The sequence below is a fragment of the Gavia stellata genome, chromosome 24 (assembly GCF_030936135.1).
Source record: "Gavia stellata isolate bGavSte3 chromosome 24, bGavSte3.hap2, whole genome shotgun sequence".
NCBI lineage: Eukaryota > Metazoa > Chordata > Aves > Gaviiformes > Gaviidae > Gavia > Gavia stellata.
The window spans coordinates 4533569-4555610 of record NC_082617.1 but is presented as its reverse complement, the minus strand read 5'-3'; the positions used below and the strand labels follow the sequence as shown (position 1 = coordinate 4555610).

The 22042-nt window shown below is 51.5% G+C and overlaps 1 protein-coding gene across 1 annotated transcript in view; it reads left to right on the top strand.

Annotated features, from left to right (window-relative positions):
* The window catches only part of ASTN2 (astrotactin 2), a 362612-nt gene that overhangs the window by 323385 nt on the left and 17185 nt on the right, over positions 1 to 22042 (top strand). Inside the window, exon 20 of the mRNA XM_059828642.1 lies at positions 5864 to 6005. Coding sequence (XP_059684625.1) covers positions 5864 to 6005 — 142 coding nt within the window. The remainder of the gene's footprint in view (positions 1 to 5863; positions 6006 to 22042) is intronic.

Sequence of the window (22042 nt, the reverse complement as noted above, 5' to 3'; positions counted from 1 at the left end):
AAAGTTATGTTACGCTAATTTAAATCAGCCCATCATCTCCAAGACAAACCACCTTTCGCTGCCTTCTCCACCAAGTGCCAGATCCAAAGCACATTAAACCCAGGTACAACCTTATTGTGGAGGAACTGCCCTGCAAGCCTGTGCTCCCCATCTACCCATCCAAAAACCCGGTCCAAGCCTTCTGCTCACAGCCCTCCTCGGAACCTCCCCTCCTTGCAGGCAGAGCCCTGGAGGAAGAGGAGGGTGGGACGAGGACCCCCAAAAGGTGACAAACTTGGAGGGCTGAGCATGCCATTTGGTTCCTCATTTGAGGAACCAAAACCTGGCAAGAACAAAGTGGAGTAAGGTCTCTTTTTCCATCTGCTTCGCTGGCATTGCTCCGGAGGTCACTGCCGGGGATGGAGGTCCTCGCTGGGCCCCATCTGCCTTCCCCGGGCTCCCTCATTTATGCCCACTTGGGCCTCTGACATTCTACTCTGTTTTTCTTTCCTTGAAAATGGATCGGGAATTGGGAGCCGCTGCGCAGGAACGCGCCTGTTCCCCATTACAGCTCCACCGGGGCTGTAACACGATCGTGCCTGCTCCATACCCACACAGATATTTATTTATCCATACAGGCTTTCTCCTTGTTTTCATTAAGTTAGGCAGAAAAGGTTAATCTTTCTTCTGCTAAAGCTTCAAAACCAACCAAGCTAAATAAAATATGATTTCTTTCATTTCTTTTTTTAAAGGACACTCTCTTTTTTTTCCCCCCCTTAAGTACCAGAATGAGGTCACAGTCAGAGATGCCACAAGAGCAAATTGAAAACAGGTTGAAAAAAAAGCAAAAGGGAGAAAGACAGAGAGAGAAACCCACAATCAGAAGAAAGTGACTGGTAACGTTGCAGGGTTGATTTCATCCTGTCTAGTAATGAAGCTGTCAAGACAGAGACGTTGGTCTTTCCCCTTTGTGCTCTTTCTAGGAATCTCAAAAGTGAATCGCAGCAGGGAGGTCTCTTCTCGTCTTCATTTCCACTTTGGTTTGCACTGCCTGGGTTTTGTCCGTGCTGCTCTCGGCACAGGGACACGGGCTGAAGGTGTGGGAATGCCTGTGAGGGTCCCAGAGCTTCCTTTTGCTCCTCTAACCTCCTGGAGGCTCCTGGCCTCGCTCTCTTGTTTAGTCTTCTCTTGTTGTCTTCGGTGGGATGGTTGATAGGTGATTCATCCTGCCTGCCGTCCGCAACTGCTGGGCGCTGGCGCGGGTCGCGGTGGAAGGACTGAGGCAGACTAAGACTGTTGGATGCAGCGAGCGAGCGGTCTGAGCCTGCTCCCACCCATTTTCATTCCTCAGGCCCCCTTCCTGCCCATCTGAGCCTCCTTTCACTGGAAATGTGCTCGCTCGAGAGCAGATTGCCAGCTCAGCCTTGCAGACAGGCGGCTGAGTCGGGGGTGTCCTCCTCCTCCACACCAGACATCGAGTTGAGTTCCCAGGTGGCTATCCCAGAGCCATCACCGGTGGGTTCACCTATATGCCTTGGTGTGGCCAGACCTGGGGTGGCCAGAAGTTTGCAAAGCTTCACAAAATGGGGCTAACCCCGCTGCAAGCTCCAAGCGTGCTGTTATTTTCCTCTGTTTTAGGGAGAGCTCTGACTCATCACAACGCCAGAATCAGTGCAAGATACATGTTTACAAAGCCAAAAAGAGGAGGTTGGCCAAACTCCACAGCCCTGTCTGTGGAAGAGGACGACGCAGTAGCAAGGGGTTGCACTGGAGAGAGAAGGAAAATGCCACCTGGAGGGAGCTGCATCTTCCCAGCAGGCATTAGTAGAGCAGAGATTGATTTTCAAAAGCTGTCTGGGGAATTGGATGGTTTGGGGCAGGCCAGTCCTGGGAAGTCAGTGGCATGGAAGTGATGGGGAAGAGAGTCTTGCAGGCATTTGGCGTACAGTTGGGAGTATCAGCATCCCTTTGCTGACCACGATCGCTGCGTTACCTGTAATCAGTGTGCAGCAGGTACTGTCTTTCGCTCTCTGCACAGCACTTACCATGGTGATGTTGAGCTCTGGTCTGGATTTTTTACTACTGAGAAGTGAACACAGGTGAGGCATCCTTACAGGAGCTGGTCATTTGTCTTTGATATCTGTAACAGCTCATTGCTTTATTTAGTGTGACATCAATTATTTATTACTATTAATGAAGGGCACAGATGGCTGTCTGGTCAATAAAATATCTCCTACTCCACAGAGATGATCTACTTAGCTATCATTTACTCTGCAGAGAACCTTTGGATTCTTTCTGAAATTTAATAACGCGAGCAAACTACAGCAATCTAGAAGGTTTGTGCTTCAGGGCTGCTTTGGGAGGCTGAAATCCTTCTTTATATTTGCTGGCGGGGTGTGCAAGAACACAGGTCCAGACGGGAAAGAGAAGCCCCTTTGCTTTCCATCACAAGCTACTTATCCATATAATCCCTTTTATAAAGTGATCAAACTCCTTCTTAAAAGATAGTTAGGTTATTTGCCCTTCTCAGGAGTAGACCATTTATTCATATCCAATTTACTTTCTCTTGCCATTACTGCCCATTAGCCTAAATATTTATTTTCCATCTGAGTGCCTGCCCTGTTGATGTATTCACAGTCATGTATTTCTGCTTGGCCTTTTTATGTCTCTGCTCGTATGGTAAACTTGTGCTTTTTGTTATTTCCCTGTGAAGCCTTCTCTCCTGCTTTCCCCGTGCCTTGTTCCTAAGCAGAGATGAGCAATACTAGGCACTGAGCTCTCACCATGGCCTTGTGCAGTTAAGTCAGTATTCCTCTAGTGCTACAACATCCCAAGACTGCTTCTCCTTGGTAGGACAACGTTAGTGGTCCATCATCCTCTTGCAGAGCCAGCAAATGCACCCGTTGCCTTAACTGCATTTCACTGACAAGGTCCCAATCTAAATCTAGGGAAGAACTTGTTTTCTGGTCCTAGGGAAGGCTTAGGGAATTTCATTTCAGCTCCTCTCAGAGCACTGCGGACTGATCAGAGAGACTTCTCTTGTGTGAGATGAAGAAATGAAGTTGCCCTGTGCTCTGCTTCACCCAGGGGAGAGCACGGAAAAGCAGCTCCCTGCGGTCGCTGCGGATGGACTGCTCTGGGTAGTCGGTTCGTCCCTGGGGTGTCCCTTACCCAACCCCGTCTTTGCTGCGCGGTCCGTGCAGTCTGGCACCATCAGCGATCTCACTGCTGCTTATACAGGTGCAGAAAGACTCCCAGCCTTGGGCCTGAGGTTTCAGCACCTTTGCTAGCATCTGTTTTGCTATTTTCATAACAACCTCTTTGCTTTTGTTTGATTGTAGCAGGGCCAACGAGAGGGGAAAGTTCCCCAGAGGCTCAGGATTGAACGCAAAGCACCCTCTCGCTCTAGGGATTTTATTGCAAGGGTTTTGTCTTAACCCAAGCTGACACTGTGTTGGCAGACCCTGAGAGCTTCATTTCCTCCCATGCAGGGGGACAGCAACGCGCTCCAGAACCTAGGCAGGTCCAATCCGTGGCAAACCAGACCATTGTATGACGCAGCTGCCACTGCGTTTCAGGGCAGTGCTCGCTGCCCGCCTGCTCCCCTCAAAGCTACCTGGAAAGACCATGAAAGATGAGCGCTCAGAAGTTAGTGGGTGCCTTAAAGTTGAGTTAGCTGCGTAATTTTAATACACACTTTAATTCAGTGGCGGCACATGACATTTTCCATCCCATTTCCAGTCTCCTACAAGTCTGGGTCCACCCTCTGCACTCGCTGTCTCAGCCCTGTGGTTTTCTCTCCCCCCCATCTCGTGCTCCCTGGCACACATGTCCTGACCGATGCTCCTTGCACCCGTGGACTGCCAGTCCACACCTCCCCTTGGTCTTGCCCAGTTGCTCATCACAGTCTCTCTGCCCAGCTATTTTCTTTCCTACTCCTCATCGGCTGCTTCTCAGCCCTGTGAGTGCTCTGGAGGAAGGTGTGAGATCCCCCAGCAGGCACCCATGGGATGATCTGTCCCCCCGTGGAGCTTCTTCCTAGTCAGAAGGGAGGTGGCTTGAGGTCTGAAGAGGCTTAAAAGCTCTTTCTCTAGTTCAGCAACACAATCTGGTCCTGCTTGTTACGTGTTTGCAATTCATCTGCTTTGTAAGTCATGGCAGTGTCTGTTCTCAATGACTTCTGGTGACAGGGATTTCCTCAATCCAGCCCGACGTCATATGAAAAGGGACGGAAATGAAAGTTGGAAATGAGCAATAGGCTTTTGTTTGTTTGTTTAAACCATAAACCCAGAGCTAAGGGGCTTGCTCAAGGCCATTCAGCACTCGTGCCTTCCAAACAGTGATTTTACCGCTGCCAACCCGACCTGCCCGTTGAGTTGACTTGGGGTTTGGTACGGACCCCAGGCTGGAGACTGGGTTAAGCTATGGAGACCGGTGACAGAGCTGCCTGAAAAAAGTTTGGAGAGAACAAGTCATGCTGGGAGCATTAAAATGAATAATTAAGGCTTGGATTCCTTTAGGGAGGAAAAGAATTTATTGCCGCTCTTTTCTCTAGCCAAGGGGGACATTTGTTACTGAGTTGTGTATTTTGAGACAAGACGCAAATGTGGTTTGGGGGGGCTGGGGAGGAGGGGATTTTTTCTTCTACCTGGGTAATCCAGCTGCACGGCGAGACGTTCTGGGCTGGTTAGACCACTGAGTTATTTCTTACAGTCTGTACCAAGAACCTTGTGCTTCGTTTCAGTAGTCCTCGGTCACTTTTGCTTTTAGAAAAAGAAAGAAAAGTGCTGAGATGGAATTCTCCTCCTCCTTCTGCTGCAGTGTCTTGACATTTACACATGCAGAAGGTACCCGGCACGGCAATCTGGGTCCAGGTTTGCTTATACCATCATGAGTCTATCAGCTGCAGCAGCCCTTTCTCCGATTCCCATCAGTGGGAGTGGGGGTACAACCAGGGCAGCTGCTCTGGATTTTTGCTGGATAGTACCTTGGGCTTTCAGTTACACTGATGCAAAATGGGAATTGAATGCAATGAGCTTTAACTGATAGACAGCCTGCTCCCTGCAAGGGGATGGGTTGCACGGCAGTGGATAATCGTGCCCAAAAAGCTTAATAAATGGAGCGTTTTCAGTTTCAGCTGGGTCATGATCTAAGTGTTTAATAAGCTTTATAAACCAGAAGACAAAAAAAAGAAGTTTTGCAGCGGTTTTAATTAGTATTTATTTTCTGTGAATGCTTGTAAAGGGGTGAGTGTTCTTCAGCACAGCTGAAGGAACTCCAGTCAGAGCTCCAGGAGCTGGCAGAGTGCACATGAAAGGGAATGCAAAGCTACTGATTTTCACTGAATTAAAAAACAAAAAGAAAGAAAGAAACAAACAAACAAAAAAAAACCCCTCTCAGCACATTGAGAGCAATTCCATCCAAGCTCTAAAAAGTCTCCTTTCCTGATAATCTAACACAGCAGCAACACATTTCACAGGTGATTTTTGAAAAAGGCCATGTCCCCTTTAAGAACTGATGGGGCAGGTGGGGCGGGGAGCCCTATTTAGCCAGGCTTCCAGCTCTTCTGGGGACCTGCAGCCTGCCCTGGGGTGGTGGCCCCGCATGTGGTGTTTGCAGTGAGGCCACCCTTCCACTGTCCAAGCGATGACTTAGCACTGGCCCTGCTTTCTGCAGGGGGTCCCTATCACAGCTGATGGCTCAGGTGTGTTTTCTACTTGCTTTGTCCATGGGTGATATTCTCCATAAAGACCTGGGGCCATTCCTGCCAGCCACAGCCAGCTAGAGTTTGTTGATTGCCTGTCCTACAGTGTTTTTTTAATGGTCAGCAATAATTTTGCACCTGTATTGATGTTTCGGTCTTGCTCATCTCTTTGCTCTCCAGGAGAATCCTTGAGCTTTGCGGATGATTTGCTTTCTGGCCTTGCAACGTCCTGTGTGGCAGCGGGTAGGAGCCATGGAGATGTCCCTGAAAGCAGCCTCTATTCAGTCATTTTCAAGTGCCTGGAGCCAGATGGTCTGTACAAGTAAGGAGAGGCGTGTGGGGAGGCACTGGGGGCAAGGGGGATCTCCAATGCTATTATTTCATTGCTATTAACCTTTTTGGTTAGCACCATGTTCCACCAGACACTGGATAAATGATGAGACTGCTTTGAGTGTTAGGCTCAGCTGGTGAAATGAAAAACCAGTGTCTGCCAGTATGGCATGAGAGGCACTGGGAGTCTGTGGGAGACTCCACTGGAATAACACGTTTTCAGTATGCTGGGCTTCCAGGTCCGTGCCTGGTGGGATAGGGTTGTCTCTCACGGATGACCTGAGCTAATGTGGTCAGGTTGAAGCAAGTTGCCAAATGCCTGGTGGAGTGAAATAGCTGGATCTCAAAAGTGAGATAGGTGTTGTTTATGGAAGTTGCTGTTTATATTAGTAGGACACATATACCAGATCAGAGAGACACCAAATCCATCTGCCCACCACCCGGTCACTTCAGCAGGGGCGGCTGGCCACACCTGTGCTGATGATGGTCTTGTTCACTTACTTGACTCTTCTGAGGTATCCTTTGAGCGCATGGGATTGGATTTTCTGTTTGAATCCTGTGGAGTAATTAGTGTCCAAAGCAAAGGGATAATTTTGGGATCTGAATATTAACTTCTCCTTCAATATGGTTTGGAGAGGGTCTGGGCTTTTCAACCTCAGTATCGTTTGGAGGGGGTTTGGGCTTTTCAACCTGGCTTGTTAGCCAGGGCATCCTCTGTCTTGGGGTGATAGCAGGAGTCAGGAGAGTAAGAGAGAAAAAAAGAGAGAAAAAAGGCAAGGAGGTGGAGGAGAGACAGAGTAAGCAAGAGAGAAACATCCAGGGCTTAATGTCAGAGTGACTGTAATAATTAAAACACATTTTGTAGTGAGTAATGAAACTTTTTATGGGACCACAAAAGCATTTAAAGTGAGAGCTGGCAAATGGTCTGTCAGCGAGAACTTTTAAAGATCTTGATTAATACTTTCCCTTTGCCTCCCCTTCCACCGCCCCCCAGTTAAGTATGTTGACAGCCTCCGAAGAAGGAGAAGCCTTTATTGCGCATCTCTTGAGCAGGGCTGTGTCCAGGAGCGGGCTCCAAGTGATACCTCTTGCCATTTAATAATTTTAAATGTTTTCCTGTTAAATATATGTAATGCATAAATATAATTATTAATATCTCTGGGAACTGGGCTGCTCTGACAAGGTGCCAGGGAGAGGCTGGAGCAACCGCGGAGCTTGCTAATAACTCGCCGCCCATAAAATCGGCCGGTTGTGAGCTCTCAGCCGTTGGGGTTACAGCAGCCAGGGGCACCGGGCGAGGGAAGAGCCTCTGGGTTTGACGGGGAGGCTGCTGCTGAGGTGAACACACGGAGCTGGGAGCCAGAAGGTCTGGCTCTTGGGCAGCCTGGGCTGCCAAATCATCTTCCCCATCTGCTGGGCAGGGATAATTGCACTCACCCGTCGCTTTAGGGGTTCTGTGATCTAATTCCTGATGTCTGCAAAGGGCTGGGCGAGCCTCGGGTGGAAGGCGTAAGGCTTTGTCTGGGGTTGTGTCATCCCTTCAGTCAAAGCCAGGCTTCTGCTTCACGGTCATGAGGCACATCATTGCCGTGGAGGGGGTAAGCAGAGGTCGGTGATGCCCTGTGTCCTGGGGGTGGCTATAGGCAGCTCCTGCTCTCTGTGGGTGCCCCTGGGTGAGGGACAGTAGCTTTTTGTGGGGAGCCATGGCTGCAGGCAGCCAGCAGACATCAGTCTGCTGGCATTGAGGAGCTTTGGACCTTGTCCTTCTGCAAGGACAGGCACTGGGGTGACGCATGGTGTTGGCTCTGTCCTAGAGCTAATGCTCAGCAGGGCTTAGCATGCCATTCCCAGGGCTGTGCACACTTAAGCACACATATCTGGACACATGTTCATGTTGGCACCTGTGGGGCATGGACTCACAATCCTGGGCATCCAAAAAATGTGCATGCACACACCCTACAGCACAGCCTTCTTGGCATCTGCTGCTGCATGCCCCAGCACACCTGCGTGGACCGATACACCTACTGCTCAACGTGTTTGCATGCACTGCCATGGATGCATGCATGTCCAGCACACACACACGCATTTGCTCCAATCTGGGACCTAACCAGCACGTGTTTACTTAGCATCTGTGCATTCACAGATACGTAGGTACACACATTAAATATTCCTCTGTTCAGATTTCCATACAGTTGCAACACAGCATGAAGAAAGCCAGAACAGTGAAATGTGAGGCTAACACTCTGTTCTGAGCCCACACAGACGTAACAACAATAGAAACACGGGCACAGGGTCATTTCTTACATTGCATTTCTTCAGCTTGTTTCATTTGTTTCTGTGGAAGAATAGCTATCTTGGAAGGCTCTGGCCTGGGTATAATCCTGATTATAGCAATTCGGCAGGGACCTGCACTTTTCTCTAGGCTATTGGGTGAGCACACAGAGTCTGTAGCATCAGAGCTCTTCAAAAGCAAATGTTTTTACTTGTTCAGTAGTCTAAGGGTATCACATAAACCAAGAGAGGGGACTGTGAGATTGTGGAAGTCTCTTCTGTTCTGTAAATGTGTCGGACATCCTGTCCCTTTTCTTCTGTAGTACCTAAGGCAATTACACTCTGCTGTTGACCATTCGTTTGGAGTATTACCAGCCTGAGATCAAAGCTGGGCTTGAGTATGAAAAACAAAACCAAAAAATGCTCTACAAGCAAACAAATAAACGAAGTCTGATTGATTCCTTTGCTTTTGAGACTTCTGTAATTTCAAAACATAAACTAACAAAAGGAGAACAAATTTCTTTGTCCTTTGCAATTTCAGTCTGATGAAAATATGTTGCCTGTCAGCCCTTTTCTTTCCCCTGCCTGTAGTACATTGGGGTTGAGATGCTAGTCCCCGCACAGAGGGTTTTCAGAGGGAAAGTAGTTCATGTCAACAAAGGTACATGTGCTCCATATGCTCCTGTACACGTGTGGACACTCCTGCTGGTCTGTCAGACATGGGTGCCCATGTGTGGGGATCCATGCTGCAGTCAGGTGAATGTGCTCACGTGCACGCACACAGGGACACTGAGGCTGGTCCTTGAAGACTGTCAAGTTTGGTTCAAGCTCTTAAAAATGAAAAGTCTTGTAATTCTTGCAAAACACATCACAGGAGTGGGGATTGTTCTCCCCCAAGGTCAGCTAGACCAGAGCAGTCTGTTAAGCTTCCTCCCAGGTGGATCTGGAAGAAGATGGGCTGAGGAAGGCAGAGGGAGAGATGTCTACATGTCTGTTAAGTGGTCATCTTGCATGGACAAGCCAGTCCAGACCACGGTTAATGCCAATCAGACTGATGGTTTGGGAGCACCATGCTGTGACAGGGCAACTGGTGATGTACCAAGGACCAAATGCCGGTCAAGAGAAAGAGCTCTGGCTTGTCTCAGAGGTCAAACTCAGCATGGAGGACTGAGCTTACATTGCTCATGGCCCTTAGATAGCTCAGCACCCTGCAAACCCAACCCATCTCTTCACTGTGGAGACAGGAGCTTCCCCTGTGCATCCCGCAGCCTCCCGGAGCCTTCAGCCCGGCTCATCCATCTCGCTAGCTCATCCATCTCAGCTTCTCACCCCGTCGTTCCCTGAGTGCCTGGGGATGCCTCTTTGCTGAGCTGTACCTGATCAGCTGCCGGAAAGCGGCTTTGCCAGCCCAGCACGTTCATTTCAGATACTTGGGGAGACACCAAGTATCCCTCAGCCAAAAAGGAAGATTTTGGAAAGGGAAGTGAAAACCCCCTCCAGCTCCTCAATGGAGCTGCAGTGCAAACACACCAACTTCTTCCCTGCGCCACAGATACTATAATTATAGATTAGATTAAATCCCAATGTTTCGCTTTATTTACATTCCTGACCTAGCCTATTCGTTTCCGGTGTTTGTGCCAAGAATCAGCACAAAATTTACTGGAAATAATATGGAAGTCATCAGGATCCCTTCCAGAGCCTTTCCTTGGAGTGTGTTCATGTGCTGAGAAGGAGCCTCGAATTTGCATTCCCTTTGCCGGCTCAGATAGGGTTTCCCCAGGGTGATCCTGAACCAGCCTAAAGGCTCTGGGAGAGCGCATTTCAGGAGTGTTGGAAAGGTGTGAGCCCCTTCCTAGGGGATGAAGATTGGGCACTGCTATTGGATAGGAGGGGATTCAGTTAGACCTCAGGATGAAAACACAAGGCTCCCATCCACCGCCAAGACCCACCAAGACCTGCCAGCCAGTGTCATCGCCTGTAGGGTCTGGAGGCCATCGCCAGCATGGCCAGGCTTAGCCTCTGTCATTATATGCTGGCTAACAGTGAACATAGTTTATTTTGGCGAGCTTAAGGAAGGAGGCAAAAGCATTGAGTAGGGGGAACCCATCGTAGCATGGAGAGACAGCAATTGCAGTTCAGCAAGCTGAATGCACTAAAGGAGCTGGCCCAGAACAAGGCTGATTAATGTTGACTGACCTCTGCCTCTTGCATAGCTGGGATAAAAAGTGGAATGGAAACCCTTGATGCTCAAGAGTGTGCTAATGTTGGCAGCAGTCCGCTGCTCCTTATATGATACTAATTGTTATTGTTGGTCTTCTGTCAGGAAGACACGTGAATGAGCACTGGAACAATCTGAGACAGAGCCCAAATAGCTCAGTGGCATGGGTTAAAACACATCTGTTACAGCCCTTGGCTGAGTCCCCTGTGTGCACAGGAGCTGTGCTGCTTCACTGAATCTACCTCTTCTATTCCGCACGCTCTCCAGCTTCCTGAAGTCAAGCAGTGTATGGCTGGAGTTTCTTCTCAGGCATTCCTGGCTTGCAGAAGCTCAAACAAGGCAAGTCAGGAGTTGAACAAATGTTTGCTAAATCCCAGGCCTGTGCTCTAAATGCAGGCTCGTCCTTCCTCGGCAGTTTAGGGTTGCTTCAGAACCAGGCTGCCCAAATCCTGGCTTGGATGTGGTTTGCTGAAATAAGTCCAGCACCGAGCTGTCTGGGCCCATGTGGGCTACGTGCAGATCACTACAGCGGAGGTGGGTTGGCCCCATGAAGGATGGTCTGTACAGGGAGGTCAGGGGCTCAGCGGAAGGAAATAGTCTCTCCTTCTCCTGATATTGATGAAGTCCCGTGCATGGAGGGAGGTTGGGCTCTTGTTGAAGTTTCCAACATATAGAAGCCGTGGAAAAGACATTCATGCTTTCTTCATGGCCAGTCAAGGTGCTGGAGGCTCTTCCCAACTTTGCCATTTGCTCTACTGAGTGATGTAAGCAATGGTGTAACTTTGTCTCACTTTCATCTTCATCTGTTTGCTTCTTCCCTTTATGAGCTCAGGGTTCAAGCTTTCTCTCACTATCTCTGTGTACAGCCCAGCCTGGGGGACTCAGATCAGGGCCTTCAGGCGCTGCTGCAATATTGCTATACCGACCATTTGCCATCACCCTTCTAAAAGTTGGGTTTGTGCCTGAATCCTCATTCCAGACCCAGATCTGTCCCTGCCACCAGTATTCAGCCACCTGGGACAGATCTGGAGTCAGGAGGTACCTTTCCACTGACCTCAGTGGAACCCTCTTCCATAGTATCTGCCAAGCGTATGAGCATCTCCCTCCTTTTCGCTGGAAAGACCAGGTTATTCTCCCCAAATTCTCTGTTTCTGCTCATACCTCACGTCACAAAGAGAAACAGAACAGCCTTTGTTGCCTCCCGTGGCCGGCTCCTTCCCACCCTTTCCTCAGGATGTCTGGATTGAAATAACGTTCTTGGTGTTTTTGTTCTAAAAACTGGCATCCGAGCCCCAAACCTGGCTGGGTCCAGGCCCATTCGCATTGCTCCTCTGGGGGTGCCTGGAGGAAGGCTGGCAGTGGGGGAGCAAGGAGGAGGAGGAGGCATGGACAGGTCGTTGTGTAGGTATTGCAGCTGGAGGAGTGTGCGAATGTAGGATTCTTCCTGGAAATGGTAATGGGGTGGAGAGGAGGCGTTTGGCCTCTTCATCTGTTGGTAGACAAACGGACCTTTGCAATTCCACCTTTTCCCCATCACCAAATCCCTATCACCAACCCTGTACAGTTACAGACTTGGAGAGTATTCTTATTTCTGAGTGTGTAAAAACCTAATGCCACTAACATAGATCCATCCAAGTCTCATCTCATTGACTAATGGGAGAGCGAGTACAAGAGATGAGATATAAATATCAACACAGGCGTTGCTGGCTTTGATTTGCCTCTAAGCCAGCAAAAGCTGCACTGTGCTACTGCGTTGGAGTCATTTGTTTTGTTCATCAGTTCTCCATGGTATAGAGCACATTTTTCCTGAAGGCTGGAAAGCTGAGGGTCATGGTGATTTGATTCTTACAGCGGGATTTGAACCCTCTCCTCTTCCAGGGCGCAAGGAATTCACTGCTTGGAGTTGGTGTTTCTTTTATCTTGTAGAGGAGAGCTGGGTCAGGAGAAGAGCAAATGTTTTTGTTCTTGTTGGCTGTGTCCTGGCTAGGGAAACTGAGGCAGGGAGAGGTGATGTGATTGCCTGAAGCTCTTCAGTGGGCTGGAGCTGAGCAGAGTCAAGGGATGCCCTTGCTCACACTTCACATAAGCCTCACTTCAGATGAGCACTTAAGAGAATTGCTTTTTTGGTCGGGGGGTTAAGCGATGCCCCCTGCACAAAAACAGGGTCTCCTCTTCCTAATTTCCTCATGCAGTCTTGGGCCCAGGTACCTGAGAGGTCACGTCAAGGAAGCCGTGGCATGCCCTCGAAAATGCTGCTGGCTGGCCTGGTGTCTCACACTCTCCCCTCTCTCTTGTTCTTGTTCTCAGTGTGTTGGTGGTTTTTTCTCAGCAAAGCCAATCTGGCAGCAAAATGACTTTTTTGCGCAGTACTAGAGACAGCGGGCGATGCCACTTCGCCAGCTGGAGTTTCCCCTCTGTTGCCAGAGCTCAGATGAAGCTTCTGCTGCTGCACCTCCATCCCGGGCTCTTAGCAGGAGCGATGCTCGCTCGCCTTGCGGGGGGCAGCACCAGGGCTTTGACACAAAGAGGCAGTGTTACATCATGTCTGCAGCTCCGGGTCCTGCTTGCAGTCCTGCTGGGGTGCGCACAGCCCAAAACAAGCTCTGCCCATGCTGATCCTGGAATTTAAATTACGGGCAAGAGTGATGCAGAGGGATCCAAGCAGGCTGCGTGCGAGCCAGCCCAAGCCAGACGCGGCGCGGCTGTGTTCACTTGGCAGTCCCATGGCTTTACGCCTGCTCCGCCAAGCCAAGAGGAGAGTAAGGGGGTATCAGACAGAGCGCAAGCCTGGGCTGGCAGGGCTGCTCTGCAGCAGGATTGGAGCTGGAGCCTTATGTACTGCGGTGCTGGTGATGTTTTCCTGCTCAGGTGTCTGTTAGGGTGATTATCCCTTCCCCGTGCGTGGTTTTGTGGCTGGAGAGCTCTTGTACACCCCAGGCAGACTTTGTTTCTGTAAAATGATGGTCGGATTTGCCACGTGTGGGTTCATGTGTCGCCAGCCAACAGTTTGATGTTTGGATGGGAAGTTTGTGCCTCCTCCTTTGACTGCTTCCCTGCACCCAGTAGCAGCTCAACCTGATATTTCCAGACAATCCAAGTTTTTATTAGGCTAATTCTAGCCTTAAGGAGTGGCCAAAAGCAGCTCAGTGTATCCATAAATATGCCCCAGGAAGGATGTGACAAGCTGCTCGCTGCCCAGGTGTTCAGATACTACTGCACCCACAGGTCTTATCTGAAGCTAGAGCCATACCCACAGCTCGTGGAGTAAATCAGCTCAGACAGACTCTGGATGAGACCCCAGGTCCCAAAAACTGGAGATACTGGGCCCAAAAGGTGATACTGATCCAAATAAAAAGATAAGTCACAAACTAATCCTACCTGCCCATCTTTTCCTCCACACTCTAGAGGCAAAGTTTGGATGCCGTCACCTACAAGATCTGTCCCAGCTCAGACCAGCAATGTGCATATATCTCATGTATGGCCTGCAAGTCCATAAAACTAGTTAAACATATTTTGTTTCATTTTTCCAAAGGACACCTGCAGCACATCCCACCCCATCCTTTTCTTGTAACAACAACAGCACACAGAGTCTCTCACCAGCCTCGTCTCCCAGAGAGCACTTTGTTATCTTCATTTTCCTTTTTTTTTTTTTGCTATGTATTTAAAAAAAAATACATTTCTCTTTTAATCTTTGGCTTGTGCAGAGCATTACATCTGTAAGCACCCACCTCCTGGTCATGCCACGCTGGATTTTATCAGCACACAGCGAGCCCTCCAGCTCTGCCACCCCTTCTCCCCCTCAAGGTCGTGGGACAAGGCTGTTTCCCAGCTGCAGGGAGTTTGTCACGGGGGAGCTGCACGGGTGACGGAGCCCCTGCACAGGCAGTTGCTGAACTCAACTGCTTTCTGGTAGATCTCAAGTGACCTTTAGCTTATTCCTTGGGTTTTGGGATTGTTCCCCCCCTGCAAAAGAAGTTTGCCTGTATTTTCCTGATTTGAGGATATTGAGTGCATCTAGGCTTTTCTGTGCTGGTCCGATCTTCAGTGGTGTCAAAAGGAGGTGTTATCCCTGAGACCTCAGGCAGCCTTGGGTTCAGATGATGGAGCAGGATCTTGGTAGGGCACAGCCTGCAATTTCTCCGCTGCCACTGCTGCTGCTTAACTCTTCTGCTTAAAAGTGGACTTGTCAGGAGTGCCCAAATCTTGGGACCTTTTTCAGTTGAGGCTTTAGAAATCCCTCAGCTTCACAGCCCTCATTGCTTGTCCCAAGTTATGTTAGTGCTTAGGTGGCCAAGTCCCTGCTGCAGAACCTGTGTTTGCAAAAGTAACCAGTGAATTTGGGCATCTCCATTTTGGGAGCATCATTTTCAAGGCTTCACTGGCAGAGCCACAGCTCCCATTGGCTTCAGCTGAATTTGCACCGGAGTAGGTCAGTGTAAAATGGAGACACTCAAGGTTAGCAAGTAACCTCAAAGTAGCTGCTTCTTCCTGAGTTTTCCCACCTGTAAAACAGACGTGTTAAAACTGAGCTACACCCTTTGCTAGGTTTCCTGTACAGTGAGGACAACAGCGTAATAAAATGGGAGAGAAAGCCGAGAAGTAGCTGCTTGGTTGCAGAGGTGGCATCTATGTGGTGAGGTGGGACTTGTCGCGGGTGGTGCTCCCTGCCGGAGCCGTGGCCCACTTGGTCTCTGCTTGGTCTCCCCAGTCTGATGCCACCTCGTAGTGCCAAGGATACTTGCCCTGAGTACCTTCAGAGTGATTGCTCCCAGCACACGTGCCCTCATTGCTCCTGGTTACCTCACACACACACTCACTTCCCTCATCAGGAATGAGATAAATTTGATTATGCAGCAATATGGTTTCTGTTATGAAAAGGGGAAAGAAAATACCCTGGCTTTCTCTGAAAACCCTCGGAGCCAAAGCTTATGTCATAATTTAGATGTTTCTAAAAAAAGAAGTAGGGGGTGAGGGTTGCTTTTTGTTCAGGGGATGGTGGATGGAGGGGGCGGTGGGGCAGGGTCCTGTCTCCAGTAGAGCAGCTGATGGAGCTGGGTGTGGAGACCCGCTGTCCTGGCAGGAAGAGGTGCGAAGGGAGCCCCGATTCAGGGAGCTTGGTGCTGCGTCGCTGGTAGATGTTTGGCCAAACACCTGAGGCCACCGGTTCGGCAGCTGGCCGGGTCAGTGAGGTGGGCTTGGGTGCTTACCTTGACTCAGCTCTGGGCTGTCATCCCCCTGAATCAGGGTTGCTTTTCTTCCATCTTTTCTCCTCTTGGGTTCTGCTGGGGAAGCCTCAGGGCAGCGCACAGCAGCAGCAACCTGAGCTATGTCTGGAGCGTGCCAGCCCCTGGCATCATTTTCTCCTTCCGTCTGAGCATCTCCCACCGCCCTGCGGTTATGGAAGTAGCCTCAGCTCTTAAACTCATTGCACAACCCCAATCAGAAGCGCCTGCCACCGGGCTGGGATACTTTCATATTTTCTTTCTATCTGGTTTGCGTCATTGCAATATCCCAGTCTTCCAGCCTTTCTGTGACAGGGGGTGGGGGGAGTACGTATCCTGCACACCGGAGGCTCTACACGCACCAATGCCAGTTTCTTGCATAGGTTGGGGGATGCTCGGGTATGCCTCTTGCTCTCCGAGACACCAACCCCAGGCTGCTGGGGGAACCTCTCAGAACAAGCACCCCGAACCAAAACGCTTCTTCAGTCCCCTTTGACGTGTCACCACAGATGTAAGGGAAAGGATTTCAAGCCATTACAGCTGCCACAAGTTGTCCTCTTGGCCCTGCACTGCACCTCCCTTCTTGCAGGAGCATCCGTCCTGCATGGGCAAGGACTGATGCATGTCCCCAGCTTGGGCAGCCAGTTCTCAGTGGAAGTTGCTGTCTTAATAACAGCATCTTCTTGCTTAATTGTGAGCTTAGTTGTCCCAGAACAAGTCTGAGATAATGCCCGAGAGTCACATCAATGCAGCTCTCCCTACTTTATGCCCATAAAGTAGACCAAGACAGAAACAAGGACGCTGTCTCATCCCAACCCTCTGTCCTGCCTGCCCAGCTGGCCTCAGCCCCGTCAAGGCAGCGTGTAGGGGACTGGTGGGGACCTGAAGCTGCCCAGGGTGAGCCTATAAATCCAACCTTTGCGGCACTGCTGCAGGCTGTGATGTATTTACCCGAGTGACAGGCTGCCTCTGGGGAGCATCAGCACTACCAGTGGCACCGTCTCTGTCCCCTCTGCCTCTTGTTCTTCTCTGGGTTTGGGGGCTTCGTCAGGGTTTGTGTACATTTTGCGGTGCTGTGTCCCAGTGGGTACTGCTCTTTGTCAGTGCTGGACCCGAGTGCATGGGAATGTATGGATGGGGACTGCTGTGCATATCTGGCCATACTGTTTATGGGTTTGGATCTGGGACGCCTCACTTTGCTGGGGGCCTTTCCCCTACCAGCAACAGGAACATGTGCCTTAGTGCTAGCCAATAGCCCCATAAACCCACCATCCCGTAGCCCTTACCCCGTAGCCCATCTGAGGCGAAATCATGGCCAGATTTTGCTGTAACTTCTGGGTATGCAGGTGTATTTTGAGAAGTTTGATGAGGATACCTGTGCCGGTGCATGCGTGGAGCAGCGTGTGATCGTGTGGCTGGTTAGCCCCGTGCTCTGGCAGGTGAAGGAAACCTTTATGGAGGCTTTTCTGCCAAGGGCGCTGCAGAGGATGGAATATCCTAAATACTGCTGCAACCCAGTGAAGTGCTGCACTGCGTGTTCCCCTTGGCAGTGTACCACGTCCCGCGCTCCCCAGGCAGCAGCTTGCAGTGACATCCCTGTGGCTCTTCCATTGCCTATCCCAACCCGCCCGAGCGCTGCTCCGGCAGAGCTGCCCCGGTGCAGCCCACCCCATGGCGTGAAGTCCACCTGCGTCACCCCACATGGCTCCCAAGCTCTTGCAGGCCACCTCCAGCTTTCGGCTGTCCCCGGCTTGTACCTGCTGCACTGCCACCCGCTGAATTGTTTTCCAAGTGGAAATATGAGTTGAAGTATTAACTCCACAAGGGCCTTTCTGTGCAATGCACCGGGATTAAATATTTATGTTGGCAAAAAGCGTGTAATAGGCAGCTCAAGATCAGAGATAATGAAATTGAGGTGTGTGGAGAAAGGGGGGAGGAGGCGGGGGGCTTGCAGGAGCAGAAGGGAGAGGGACCCAAGTGGGTTGTAGTATGTGTGCACGGGCGATTGCTTTCAGTTTTATTAATACCCCACCTGTTTGTGGGGGGACCCCAGCCCCGTCGCTGGAAGCTCTGCAATGCACGAGGGAGTGCAGAGAACAGCCATCACTGTTCCTTGTGTGCAGGAGTAATTGTCACCCGGGTGACTTTAGCTTAGAGCCATCTGAAGTGAGGTGGGGCAGGGACTGTCCTGGGGAAGATGCGTGGCAGGGAATAGCAAGCGGTGCAACCCTCTCTGTGTCATCTGCAAATGATGCATGATCCTAAACCATTAATAGTGGTGATACAGGATCCCTTGCTCTTCCAGACTGCTGCCGTCAAGGTTATTTGCCGGTGACTGTATCCGATCAGGCAGCAATGTGGTTTGGATTATACAGAGGGCTCCCGATCGGGTCAGGAGGATGCTCATCGTGGCGACCGCAGCACACTGAGCGGGGAAGGCCCATGCAAGCCCCTGCGGCGGGCGTTAACGAAGAGCCCCGCGAGGATGGGCAGCAGGGGTGCACGAGGGGAGCGGGCAGAGGTGAGGTGCACAGCGGGGAGGGCGCTGGGCAATGCAGGAGGGAGGACCCGCTCCTCCGCCGCGGGAGGAAAACAAGGAGCACATGCAACAGCAAAGGGCGCTGCGCTTTCTCAATTCATTATCTTTATGAGTCAACAACTCTTTCCCCCCAACAACAAATATCGCAGAAGGTGGCGCATGGGGGGTGTGAGTCCGGCGCTGTGCTGTGGGACTGCGGCCAGTCGCGGAGCCTCCAGGGAGGTATGAAACGAGGCATGAATGGAGTGTTAGGAGAGAATGGAAACTCTCCACCGGCTCCCAGGCCGCCTCTTTTGCGGGGGGTCCCTTGCTCACGATGAGAGCGCTGCCTCTCATAAACACGCATTTCCTCATCCCCGTTTGTTTCTCTCTCTTGTGCAATCTCTTGTACCAGACGGGAATGGGAGTGAGTCCCAATGGTACGTGAATGTGTTACAAAAAACCTTCCCACCCTGCCACCAACGAAGTACTGAGAAATAACAACAGGGTTTAAAAGAAAAAAAGAGAAAGAAAAGAAAGATGAGGGGAGCCGGATGGATTTGCTACTGGCCATGAGTTATTATTCTGAGTGTAAACTCAAGGGCATGGCTATGCTGGTAGTTTGCAGCATCAACCAGCACTCAGAAGCCCCCGCTGCGCTCAGTGCTGTGCATCCCTGTGGGGAAAGGAAGTTCCTTCCCCAAATTACTTTTCCTGGGTGAAAAACATGGGACAAAAATAGGGGCAAAGTAACTTGGCTGAGATCACATAGTGCTCAAACCAAGAGATAGTCCCAGCTCCAGCCTGCCTGCCCAACGCCGTCCCCCGTGCCGGGTTGTTTCACTTGGGATGTGCGAACAGCGTGGCTGCTGCCCTGCTCCAGGCATCGGCCAGGCTGCCCTTCTCAATCAACGCTGCTAGGAGAGAGCACAGCCGGGGTGAGGTGTGACGCTCAGGTGTAGGAGCAAGGACAAGTCCCACCATCAAACACAGCGAGTCTCCTGGACCGGTAGTAGAGGTTAGAAGGTCTCCTGGACCTGGGCTGGTGGAGCAGGGATGGAGGATCCATGTGTTAGCTCTAGCTGCAAAGGAGGAAAAGCTGCTGGGAGTTGCAATCCTTCCACGCAGAGGGAAAAGCAAGGGAAGAAACCTGCAGGGAGCGATGCCTCTGGAGCGGCATTTGCAGGAGAGCGGGGCTGGCTGCGCACCTCCGGATGCTCGCAAGCGCGGCCACTGCAGTGACAAGGCGCTCTCCCGAAATGCAGGGCAGCGGGTCTCCGGTCCCGGCAGAGGCCTGCTGGGGGTAGCAGGGCTCTTATTCCGGGCTGGTTGGCTGTATAGCCATCATTTCAATAGAGAAATGATTAGGGGGGGGGGGGGGGGAAGAAAAACCCAAACCATCTGTTTTACTTCAAATCAGGGAAGATTCCTTTGCTTGCAAGGAATGTGTAAATCATGCCGGGCTGGGAGATGTACATAACCCTGCCTGAAAGCTCCTCTGCACTTCAAAAGAATTCTAACGTGCTTACTGGGATTTTGTTTTTATTATTTGTTTCGGGCCCCCCCTAGTCCTACCCTCCACCCTCCCTGTCTGCCTGCTGGAACTGTGAGAATCTCCCACCCGCTGCCAGCCCCTCGCCCCGTCCCCCCTCAATCCGGGGGCCTCGGGGTACGGGGGGAGCAGCCAGCGGGCAGCGGCGACCACAGACCTGGCTGGCGTCCTTCTGCCGGGGCTCGGGGGCACGCAGCATCCCTGCCTTGCCACCGTCCTCCTCCCATGCCGTCCCAGTGCCGATGTTGCGGGGCCGTCACAGGGACCCGTTGGCTGCCCTTGCTGCTCCCGCAGCCCGGTGCAAGGTACGGATGCCTCTCGCTTGGGGGCTGGCACATTTGGGTCCTGCCTGGGATGCTGCAAGAGTGGCAAGCGGAGGCATCCCCCTCCTCCGAGCCATTCCCTTGTGTGCCGTTATTGTTGTCGTGCTTTGTTTTGCTTTGTTTCATGTGGAGGGTGAAGCTAGGGCTGGCCAACGGTGCTGGGGACAAACCCAACGGAGAGAGAGAGAGAGACAGACAGACAGACAGACAGACTCTGCTCATAGAGGGGCATGTCCACCTCCCCATGCCGACCCACTAAGGTGACTTGCCCTGTGCCAGAGGGACCACCCTCGGGGCCGAGGACAGGCTCTGCTCCCTGCAGTCGATGCAGCCCTTTGCCTTTCTTCTGAGGCAGTCGAGCAGGAGGCCCTATTGTGGCTTATATAAGAACAGTCAGCCATCGACCCGCTTGATGTGGACCACCCACTACTCCTCAGATGACACTGTCTTTTGAAGTCCCTACCAGCCTGGGCTGGATTTCAACCAGCAGCCCAGATGGAAGCCAAGCCCCCAGGAGGATGAGAACAAGCCCTACCAAGGGGATCTCCAGGGGTAGCAAACTGTGGAGTGTCTGGTTCTTGTTTAGAGTGACTGTGAGGTTGGGAGGGGCAAACGTTTCCCAATTTGCCAAGGGTCACAACCTTCCTCTCCCCCCATCTCCCCAGGGCCGGCGATGGCCAAGCTTTGCAGAGCGTTGGTAGGTTGAACGGCTGGTATGGTTAGCTGTGAACATTTCCATTGTGGAGCTCACTGCAGGGGTCCAGGGCCTTGCTCATCTCTCCTTTCTCCCTGGCACAACTGGAGGAAGAGTTTGATTTATTCCCTCTCTCCTTCTGAGCAGCCTTTTTGTCTCCTGCAGCCACAGCCTCTCCGAGCCCTGCTGTCTCTTCATGGAGGATGGCAGCCGTCCTTGGAGTAGCCCAAGGAAGGTACTAGAGTGATGTGTCTCTCTTGGGAGACCCACCCAGCATGCAGGACTAATGCTTTCAGATGAGGCTGAAAGCCACCCACCCATAGATCATACGAAGAAGAGGAGCAAAACCTCAGAGTAATGACGTACCCCAAAACACGTAACCTTCACGGAACGGGGGCTGGAGGCTTCAGGGTGTCTGTGGCTGAGGGAAGAGGGGCAGGGTTGTCCCAGACCTAAGGGGAGAGCAGAAGGTATTGCAGCGGGAGGGAGAGAGGATGCGGGTGCTGCTTGGGGATACCCTGGCCCTGGGAGCGTAGGGGGCATTGGCGGGCGGGTTGTGGAGAGCTGGAGGCATTGATGGGTGTTGCGGTGCCAGTGTGAAGGCTGCGGCAGGACCTAAGAGACATGTGGGATGCAGAGCCAGAGGAAAGCCCTCCTTGACCGTGCTGCGCCCAGGACAGCTCCATCCATCACCAGCTCTTGCTGACGCTCTGCCCCTGTGGTTTGCAGCCTCTGGTGCCAATCTGAGCCATGGTGTGGGGGGAATAGTTCCAGCAGCACAGGGAGTCAGAGGCGACTCGTTTGACCTTTGTCCAAGGGCTTTGTTTCGGATCTTCTGGTGAGTCCCAGCAGAACAGGGACTCTGGCGCTCAACAGACTGATATGAGCTGCTTTTGCTTCACTGGAGGCAAAAGCACCAGCCTGTAGTGGCTCAGCACCACCTCATTCTGGTTCTTCACTCAACCAAAGGATGTTAGACCTCACATCCTGGGTGACCTGGGACCTTCTCTGGCCTTGCCAGGCAGAGGGGGGAACACCTTGCCCCAAGCCCTGAGACAGGCACTGGCGATTGTGAAGAGCTGGGCCAGTTCTTGCTGAGTTGCCTTTTTAAGCACATCTGTGAATCTTCAGCCAACAGCCAGCAGGATGAAAGCAAGGACACAATTGCCAAGAAATACGGACCTCAAACACCCGCTATCCATCTTCCCCAAAGCTGGTAATTCCATAGTGA